This window comes from Chaetodon trifascialis, chromosome 9 (genome assembly GCF_039877785.1).
Source record: "Chaetodon trifascialis isolate fChaTrf1 chromosome 9, fChaTrf1.hap1, whole genome shotgun sequence".
Taxonomy (NCBI): domain Eukaryota; kingdom Metazoa; phylum Chordata; class Actinopteri; order Chaetodontiformes; family Chaetodontidae; genus Chaetodon; species Chaetodon trifascialis.
This window is the reverse complement of record NC_092064.1, coordinates 24115737-24125941: the sequence shown is the minus strand read 5'-3', so window position 1 is coordinate 24125941 and position 10205 is coordinate 24115737. Positions and strand designations below refer to the sequence as shown.

The 10205-nt window shown below is 41.4% G+C and overlaps 2 protein-coding genes across 2 annotated transcripts; one reads left to right on the top strand and one right to left on the bottom strand.

The window, feature by feature from the left end:
* Window positions 1-2148: 2148 nt before the first annotated feature.
* On the bottom strand, window positions 2149-4005 carry tex26 (testis expressed 26). Its single transcript, XM_070971293.1, has 7 exons — window positions 3894-4005; window positions 3599-3683; window positions 3284-3446; window positions 3021-3177; window positions 2692-2865; window positions 2423-2584; window positions 2149-2312 (listed from the first exon to the last, which is right to left on the bottom strand). The coding sequence occupies exons 1-7, from the start codon at window positions 3904-3906 to the stop codon at window positions 2287-2289; spliced, it is 780 nt and encodes a 259-aa protein (XP_070827394.1). The 5' UTR covers window positions 3907-4005; the 3' UTR covers window positions 2149-2286.
* A 1377-nt stretch (window positions 4006-5382) lies between these two features.
* Window positions 5383-8175, top strand: hmgb1b (high mobility group box 1b). Its single transcript, XM_070970907.1, has 5 exons — window positions 5383-5664; window positions 6851-7006; window positions 7113-7258; window positions 7339-7513; window positions 7600-8175. Exons 2-5 carry the CDS (start codon window positions 6860-6862, stop codon window positions 7735-7737), a joined length of 606 nt encoding a protein of 201 aa, XP_070827008.1. The 5' UTR covers window positions 5383-5664; window positions 6851-6859; the 3' UTR covers window positions 7738-8175.
* The last annotated feature ends 2030 nt before the right edge of the window (window positions 8176-10205 follow it).

Genomic DNA, 10205 nt, shown 5'->3' with positions numbered 1-10205 from the left:
AACTCCTGAGCCTGTTCCGCCTAATCCGTTATGGCACATTGCTCATTACATTAAGCACAGGAGTGTGACTGACATCTGCAACTGGAACCCACAAACTTGGGCTGGTGCATTTGCAGCAGTCATCATTCCATCATTCCTGTCAGCCTGAAAGCTTGAATCTGAGTCTACTGGGGTCCTATAGAGCAGCTGGCTCGCTCAGCATCTATGTTTGTTTTACTCTGGCCAGAAACATGGCCATCCTGGGCTCTGGGACAGATTGTTATGCCTGATGCGCTGTCAGGCTGCGAGTAAATTGATCATCAGCTTGATTTAAAATGGCATTTTTGGCATTACCTCACATTCATTCTCCTGCGGGTGAGATATGTCTCAGCTGTAGTTGAGTTTAAGCACTTTGGAAAGAGACTGTTAGCTGATAGCTCGAGCAAAGTAGCACTCCAGTGACACCTTCAGGCTGAAAGCAGTAACTTTAGGAAAGCAGAGTCATTGAGAGAGGATACAAATCTATCATTGCACTGAAATAATGTAGATTTAGGCCAATTTTTCAGATGAAGATGGGTTCAAATAGGTCACATGCATGTGTGGGATTTATGTTCGAGACAGACGTTTTGAAAAGTGTACCTGGAGGCTGCAGGGTCCGTGAGCTGAGTCAATACCGTGCTGTTGTTGTCTGATGATTTCAGCCTGGTCTCCGAGTGTGACAGAGTGTCTTCGTCTGTTCTGTTTCAGCAGCTCTCCAACCAACCATTCAGGCTGTTCTTTTCTGTCCTCGTTGACACCCACTCGTCTCAGCACTGAGAAGTCATCAGTGACTTTCTCACCCTGACTACCTGGCCCAGGGCTGTTTCTCGTCCTCTCGTCTGTATTACTCAGTTCAGAGAGGATGCTGGAGGATTTAAGATGTCATTTTGATTAAATGCACGCACTGTTCTTATACTGCGTTCTTATTATGGGTAATTATTGTCTTGGCCTTATTCAGATGTACATGAGAGGGATGTTATTGTATCCTCAATGACTCATGGTAACAAACATTGCTATAAAAAAAAAAGCCAGTGGAAAATAACAATAAATTCATCTCAGGAATATGATCATAAGCTCCAGGTGACCAGACTTGCTTTATTACATGCTGACTGCTCAGTGCTGCCACAGATGGAAACTCAAGCACCATGACAACAGTAAACATTTTCTAAACATGACAGAGAGACAAGACCTAAAGCACAGTCCCATTATCCATGTCTGGACATTAAAAGTGTAAAGATATGATAAAAGTAGTACTGAATAGGAATGAAACTCCACATAAGGATGTGTATCACAGTGGTTATAAGAACAACTGAACAGCAGATTACCTGGTCACATGTTGGGTTTCCAGCCTTCCTGAAGCTGAAGAAGAGCGAACCCTTTTCCCCAGTGGCATCTTTGTTTGATGGTGTCTCTTAAAGGTTGGCGTGGTGTAAAAAGCAGATTTTAGTGCAGCACATTTCCTCAGTCTAACCTCCAAGGCGATGTTAATCAGACAGATCTTACATTAGCCTACCTGACACTCACTCTAACATTACACCTGAGCAGAGCAGGCGGCCCTGTGGTAACTAAGAAACCAAGAGTGACAACTGAGACTGTAGACAAGACAAGACACTAACAGCTTTATATATTCAGTCTTGTTTAAAAAAAAATAGTATACTGCTCTGTTCACATTGCATTTCAATCAGTTAACCATTGTAGCAGTTTTCAGGCAATCGCAGATTAATTCATCTCATTAATGTTAAAGCAATTTCACATTTTCACTGCAACTACCAGGGGAATTAATACATTAAACAAAGAGATAATTAATATTCCTGCTGGATAGACTTGGAAAATGATGCAAAAGAGAAAAGGGATTAATCAAATCAATGCAACAAGTTTTATTCCGTCTTGTTATCAAGCTGCCAAGAGACTGCAGAATGTCAGATAGCAGAATATGGGGGAGATGAAACGTGGAGGCAGAAAATATCTTTTCATCAGGCGGAGATGTTTAATTACAACACAAAGGAATTAAAACACACACGTTACACACAAAAATGATAGAGAAAATCAACACACTTGATTTACAATGTATTATTTTTCTATTTTATTTCATTCATTACATTTTTACCCCTTCCAAGAAAAAAAAGACATAATAACACACACAAACAAACATAAGCAATAAGATTCACAGACGTCCTGACCCCCTTGACATCCACTCAGGATATCGAGCAGGAATTAAGCACAACTGCTGGAAGTTTATTCACTTCCTCCATGTTGTTTGGACAAGCATCAATCTGCTTTTACAGCCTCCCTTTCTGCAAAGCCAGAAGACACAAACCATGAACTCCACCTGTCTGTCAAAACCAAAATCAGTCAGCAACCTTTTAAAATGCTCAGACAATCAAAGGCATAAGTTGATGCTAACCCTCCTCAGGTAAAATTTTGTGTAAGTGCCGCAGCTTCTGGGGCAGCAGAGACTTCAGCTCGTGCGTGACATTAGTGACTCTCTTTCCACAAAACCTGTCATAATGAGTCAAATCTGGTCTTTTCTGCTGAGCGTAGATGTGCCCTTGCACAACAGTTGGAACTGCAACACACAGAAGATAATGAAGAGGTAGGAATGACTAGGCTTGGTCAATTGTGAGGACTGTTTACTGTGTTTACATCATATTTCTTTGGCATACAGTACTGTACCTATGCCACAACAGGCTCTGTTAGGATCTGTGTTGTAGCTGTAGTGCAGCAGTTCAGGCTTTTGCTTTGGCTGGCGGTAATTGTCCCTCATCTCTGTGTCAGCGGAGGGTGGCACTTCATGCCTGCTGTGCTTAGGTGCAAGTCGTCTTTCTGCACCATTAACATGATCATATCCTGTCAAACAAGTTCCACAACAAATGGAAAATAAGCTGTAGAGAGAAATATTAAGACGGTTTGATTCCAACCTGCTTGCATGCTTGAATGTTACCACTTCAGTTGTTCTGACATGCTTTCAGAAACACAAGACAGAGCCAACAGACCTGTCCTACCTTGAGGCATACTCATGAAGTCACATCTGTAGGTGGAGCGGTACTGTGCTGTCAAGGCCTTACGGATCTCCCCCTGTGACGGGGGACATTTCCAAGGGAAGCCAACATACTCGGCGCTTTGTGCTGCATCCCTGGGCAGCCTCCACATCATGAAAGACTTGAGAAAAATGGCTTGACTTAAAGGTTACGATACACTGTGAGAGGTCAAGCATGGCATTCAACTAGAAATGTAACATTGAGGCTAACACAGCCTAAATACCAACCTGACTGGGATGTGGGTTGTTTCTCCTCTGCCCTGAGGCTGTTCCTGTGTGAATGCATTCAGGTTTACAGGCTGGCTTCCAGCAAAAATCCTTATTGTACACACTTGAACCAAAAGGTCCAGACTTTGAATAGGAGTCTATAAATGAAGTGGGCGCCAGGCACCTACATATGCATCAACATAGACGCACAATTACATGCCATCACACACACACACACACACACACACACACACACACACACACACACACACACACACACACACACACACAAAAAGCACAAATTTTGCAAATCAGAAGAACATAAATAGAACTTACGGCAGAATCTCTGCAGCTGAGTGTGGCCGGTAGACAAATTGTCTTCTGTTAGATGTTTCATATGGATCCCACCACTGTTTGCCCTCTACAAAAAAATATATCGGCTATCAATAAATTATAGCCATGTCATGTGTAGTGTACACCAGACACTCCAGGCTGCTGGTAATAAACAGAGTGCACTTTCTCTTTGAATAATCTATTTTAGACAGGGAGAAAATGAAGGCAAAAAAAAAAAAAAAACATTAGTTAATTACAAGTCTCCTTCAAACTTTATATTTCCTTAAGTTAACATTACCTTTGGCTGCCATTGGTGACCACTGTTTTGATACCTTGTGTTATAGTTGTTTTCGGTGTCATGAAAACCTTTCCATTTCCAGAAGAAGGTTCACTTCATGGTTGACTTGCTGAAACACCTAACTGACCGCTGCAGATCCTAAATTTGATCCTAGTGTGTAACACTTGTAAGGTTCGCTTTCAGGTATTGTTTTTGTCTGCACAGAGACAGAGAGAGCTGGTCACTGTGGGATGTTTCTAGGTGCTGTGGTTATGGAGACCTACAACATTTGAATGGCCATTGTGAGCTGCTCACCAGGGGAGATGATGCATTAAAAATTCAAGGTTGCCAGAGATGCCTTATTCATGCCTGTTACTCAAGTAATCAAGTCAAACTTCTGAGAGAAATATTTTACTTTTGAACATTTTGTATTCACAACGTGTAATAGTTAGGCTATGTGCAATTTATGATATAAATATCTTCCAAGGGCTGCACGGTGGCGCAGCAGGTAGTGCGCGTGCCTCACAGCACGAAGGTTGCCGGTTCGATCCCCGGGTCAGGCGGGGCCTTTCTGTGTGAAGTTTGCATGTTCTTCCCGTGCATGCGTGGGTTCTCTCCGGGTACTCTGGCTTCCTCCCACAGACCAAAAACATGCTCATTAGGTTAACTGATGACTCTAAATTGTCCGTAGGTGTGAGTGTGAGTGTGAATGGTTGTCTGTCCTTGCATGTGGCCCTGCAATCGGCTGGCGACCGGTTCAGGGTGTACCCCGCCTCTCGCCCATTGTAGCTGGGATAGGATCCAGCCCCCCGCAACCCCGAAAGGGATAGGCGGTATAGATAATGGATGGAAATATCTTCCAAATATGGAAGTTTATAGAGATACAAGATATATTTCAGAGAAGTAAGTCCTCCAGATAATTTATGTCTTATGTTCAATCTAATTCACAGACTCACTACCACTCAAGCTGACATCTAATACTCTTAATCTTTAAATCTGATTTGAAAAATAAATAGAAACTGAAATAAAATAAGCTTTGACAAGACAATACAGTGACATAATAGGCTATAAATATATAGCACTACTTTATATGTGGTGGAAGTAACAAAAAAAATGATTAAAATGGATGTAAACTGAAAAATGAAGTGATAAATTGTCAATTTATCTGATTAATTTGAAGATGATTTGATTAAATCAATGAAAACAGAGCCATGCTTCATCATTTTCCTGGTCTTGCATTCATCATTCATCAAATTGGATTTAAATTAATCAAATCACTCAATAATTTATCGCTCCATTTTTCAATTAACATGCATTTTCATCACATCCATTTTTAGCAATTAACTTTGTTAGCCTACTTCCACCCCTCATAACTTTATGGACATTCTGCTAATAATACACACAGTTTTACATTAGTGTAGCCTACTTACTGGAGTAACTTCACACCCTTGTATTATCTTTACTAAAGTAAAGGATAATGGTAGTGTGACCTTCTCCACTCCTCATCCTCATCCTGCATTTGCTTCCTATCCTGACTGTCTCATTCAATTTTCGCGCCATCGTCCCGTCATGTTTTGGACAACCAACTGCGTAACAAGCGTGACTGAAGCAGCGAGTGTCCAATAAGATACTCTAAGGAGTTGACAGCAGCCAATGTCCGACAGCCGGAGCTCAACACGCAGGATAAACACAGAGGGATCCTCACTGCCAGACGACCGCAGACTGACGGTGCTTCCCGTCCCATTGTTTGAGACGTGCAGACGTACAGCTGGCCTCCTGTAGCACTGTAGGGGTAAGCAAACGAAATGTTGACTTACTGACAAAGCGGCTAGTTTGTATTGGTATGAATGAAACGGTGCGTTGTGGTGTACTTTGCACAGTGTACATCGGCGTTGTATATGTTTGGTTGCATGACTGAGCTGGATGAGATGCTAACAGTGCACTGCTTATGTTTAACACTGCCTCGTTTAACGTTAGCTACGTAGTTACCTAACGCTTAAATTAGCTGCGGCCTTAAATAATAACCAAAACAAATTCTCCAATGACCAAGCTAATTATTACTGTCTTGTTAGTGTGGTGTCGGCTAATGTTCTGTCAGCTAACAATGACGAGCTAACCCGTATAGTCTCCTATGTTAACCTGACAAAGGTGGCTGGTGGGTTTGGCCGTGTTGCTATCAGGAAAGCTAGCGCTAGCTAGAAGGTGAACGTAGGTTAATACCGCAAACGGTCAGCGGTGGGTGCTGAGGCAGCCCCTGTGCGTTGATACAGGCGAAGCATCTTTATGTCAGACCGTTACTGTCAGTGAAACCCAATACTCTGAATTATCCAAAGAGGCCATTGGTGAGAGGTTTGAGGCCGGCTAATAGGCTAGAAGCACGGGTGGTGCGAGAAAGCTGCGCTAGCCATTGTTAGCAATTTAATCAGCCATTTTAATAATCGTCATCATGAAATGAGCACTGTGGCGCGCCAGCCCGCTAGCTCTAGCTAGCCTAGCCTAGCTGAAAGGCTAACGGGAAAAGCGAGAACACAAAGCAACAGCGGAGTCATAATGGCTAACAGTTAGCGAACAATCAAAGGCTGTGGAAGCTAGCTCATGCTAATGTATTCATCTGGTGATATTACAACCCCAAGCCCGCTAGCTATACGTTGTATCAACGGGAGGCTAACGTTGCTAGATACTATAACGCACTGTGTAGTATTTCACTAGCTCTGCACTGTATCACTGTGAATGGATGCTGTTAGTAAAGTACCATTTAACTTATGTGTAATATTAAAAGAAGCATCATGTTGGCCTCTACACACAAAGGATTATCAGTCACACCAGACACCCCCCTCCCACCACCCGATTTTAAACAATAGATGGGTCTGACAAAGCAAGAGGCAGATATTTGGGGGATATTTATTGCCACTGCACCAGTATGAGTAGACTTGGGATAGATTTTTCTTTTAACATTTTTTTTCTCTCTCTCTGTTTAGAAATCCAAGATGGGAAAGGATCCAAGGAAGCCGAGAGGCAAAATGTCCTCATATGCGTACTTTGTGCAGACATGCCGAGAGGAGCACAAGAAGAAGCACCCAGAAGCCTCTGTCAACTTTGCAGAGTTCTCCAAGAAATGCTCAGAGCGTTGGAAGGTAAAATAAATTACTGTCAAATATGTTCATTTTCTGAATCCAATATGTTCTTTCAAGCATTGTACATGTTCCAGATTGTTTACAATCAATTTATATTTTCCCAAAGACAATGTCACCGAAAGAGAAAGGCAAGTTTGAAGACATGGCCAAACAAGACAAGGTCCGATATGAGAGGGAAATGAAGAATTACATTCCCCCCAAGGGCCAGAAGAAGAAGCGATTCAAGGACCCCAATGCCCCGAAGAGACCTCCGTATGTAATATAAATTTTCTTGACACTAAATGCAAATTATATTAGGACTTCTTCAACCCTGACACATTGTTTCTCCACAGGTCTGCATTCTTCCTATTCTGTGCTGACTTTCGCCCCAAGGTTAAAGGTGAGAGTCCTGGACTCTCCATTGGGGACACGGCAAAGAAGTTGGGAGAGATGTGGAACAGCTCATCTGCCGAGGACAAGCAGCCCTATGAGAAGAAGGCGGCCAAGCTGAAGGAGAAATATGACAAGGTAAATGGACTATGACATTAATAATCATATTTTGTAGTTTTCAAGGTCCAAACTCACTAAAAACATCTTCATTGTGGTTTCCACAGGACATTGTCGCCTACCGCACGAAGGGCAAAGTGGATTCAGAATCGGCTGCTACAGCAGATGACGATGACGAGGAAGAGGACGAAGAGGAGGGTGAGGAGGAGGAGGAGGAGGAAGACGATGACGAGGACGATGAGTAGATTGCACAGGGATGGGACCTGAAGTTTTGTTTATGCCATATAACCCAATATACTCAATTCACCATCTCGAAACTGAAGTCAGACTGAACAAGAACATGTGTATATTTAATGTTTTTAAGATGTACAGTGTTATTCTCCTTTTTTTGTAAAGTTAACACTACATATCTTAAGTTTGAGATTTTCTAGTGGTAGTTCTTTATCCTCGCCATATTACGTAACAATTTAGAAGGACTGCAAATCAGTATGAAAGTAACTAGTCTTTAGGTGTTGCAACTCAAAAATAAGATTTCTGAGTTGGTAGTGTATTTTTCTTTATTTTGAAAAATATTTTTTTATGTGATGTCCCAATGTCTTTTTATTCTTTGAATACCACTCTAATATCAAATGCAGCTGTCGACATTCAAGAATGTCTTCAATAAAGGTCGTTTTTCATAAGAAGTTTGTGTTTTCTTGCTCTACTTTGTATTATCTCAACATCTCGAAGACAACCAGTCAGTTATCAAAGACCCAACGTGTCAGACATGGAGCCCAGCAAGTATACACATAAATAATTCAAACACTTTCATTTAAACAGTATGGCTGATGGCAGCACAACTGAATAAGTACAAGACAGCATGACGGCTCTTTGTTCTTGTTTCTGCCATCAAATTAGGCTTCGACAGCATCGGCGAAAGCAACTATTTTAAACTTGACGGCAAAATGGTATCAACTGATGTGCTGCTAATATCTGCAGTGAAGTTGCCTCTGGAGAAATAGCCGTCTTCAGGGAAATGTTTGGCCAGCAGAACGGAGAATTGGCAACAGAAAATAATTCAAGCACAATTATGTCTTTATGGCAAGATAAAATTCTGAGCTTCAGCAGAGATTATTGATTCTAAAGATAACAGCCTGTGAAGTGTGATTGGGAAGAGTAAATGAATCAGTGCCCTTCAGGTTTATTGCATGTTTACCTGGAAATAAGTATGTGTGTTACCTAACTGTGTGATTTGATTCTTTGCCAGGCTTCTGACATTTTCCCAAATTTAATTGAAAAGTCAGTGTACTCTCTGGTTTATTGTTGGTATGCGGTTAGAGCGACCTGAATCCAGAAGGTGGTGCTGTGATGAAATACACTGCACGCTAAATAAAGTTCAAGGTTTAAACTACTGTATAGTGAGTTACTGTGTCATGGACAAGAAAGCCCACATGGTCTTATAAGACACCAAAACACACCTGCAGTTGTACAACATATTTAAGACATGATAGTAACTTCATACACAAAGGTTGCCTCCCTGAAACACAGCTGAAGCCTATAATCATTCATCGAGAAGAACTCATCAGTATCACACAGCAGACAGCAGACAGTCTTTTCTCCTCAGGGAGGCCAGTAAACCTGCCTGTTTCTCAATATATCGTTTGTCTTTCAATGCATCATGTTGTATTATTGAAAGGGTATAATTCAATCCATGACATGGATACACTGAACCAACAAGAAGAATAGTCATATGTAAGAATCAGTTGTGTTTTTCTGTGTCTAAAGGAGGAAGAATCCCAGTTGTTGGCTGAGTTGTACTGACGGCATCTGAAACATGAAATTAAGTACGCCATGTCTATTTTAGTCTCACTAAATTGTCCAGAAAACAGTCCTTTTTGTGCTTTGTGTGCATATTTTCCCAGCAAGTCCTTTGAAGGACCTTTTGTGATCCTTTGCTGGATAGAGTTCCCTCTGTGTGTAATTGTAGACAATCTCGCAGTCACGGTGGCCTCAGAGTCACTTAAAGGGGGTTCACGTGTCCATTTATAGGGCTTTTTTCATCTCCAGTGTTCCTGCATGTCATTAACATCAGTAGTTTCCCCTACTACCCCTGTGTATCAGTTACATTATGTGCTATAGTCCCATTAACTCAACAAACCATGAATGTAATTCTATAAGAGGCAGAAATTAGATTTTCATACAAGAGGAACTTAGAAGAATTACTATACTAATTGATTATAAACAATTACTCCAAGAAACTGTATGGTTTTGCTTATGTTTGTACAGTCTGTGAATCGAAATTCAGTGTTAACATTCAGTGCTACAGTATCATGTCAGCTCTCTTTTCAAACCTGTGATTCAGAGCAGCGTTTTTTTTTCCCTTCTTTTCTCTCCTTTCAGCAAATGAATGAACGCCTCGCAGTGTCTGAACGAATCCCCCGTCTGACATGCAGCAAGAAAGGCTCCCTCTAGGTCACCTTACTGGAGGCAACTGTTCAAAGAGTCCATTTCATCTCTGCATTGAGGAACCTCAATAGCGGAATCCATGGAGAGAATATAAAACAGGCTGATTCAGCAAAACATAGTGCTATATATTATTACTCTTTTTTTATTTCCCAGGATATTTTGTTAACTTTATAAAGAAAGCAGAAGCATGTGGATTGATTAATTGAATGATGATGAGGCATGTTTTCTTTTCAAACACGTATAGCAACCGCAAACTTTCAATCTGCTG

Excerpts from the sequence above, each read along its gene's own strand:
- tex26 (XM_070971293.1), bottom strand. Across the intron at positions 3,447-3,598 it reads TCAGCTGCAGAGATTCTGCC|GTGCCTGGCGCCCACTTCAT; the intron begins GTAAGTTCTATT and ends ATGCATATGTAG. Across the intron at positions 2,866-3,020 it reads CTTCATGAGTATGCCTCAAG|GATATGATCATGTTAATGGT; the intron begins GTAGGACAGGTC and ends CTTGTTTGACAG.
- hmgb1b (XM_070970907.1), top strand. The coding sequence starts at position 6,860 with ATGGGAAAGGATCCAAGGAAGCCGAGAGGCAAAATGTCCTCATATGCG. Across the intron at positions 7,259-7,338 it reads AATGCCCCGAAGAGACCTCC|GTCTGCATTCTTCCTATTCT; the intron begins GTATGTAATATA and ends GTTTCTCCACAG. Across the intron at positions 7,514-7,599 it reads TGAAGGAGAAATATGACAAG|GACATTGTCGCCTACCGCAC; the intron begins GTAAATGGACTA and ends TGGTTTCCACAG.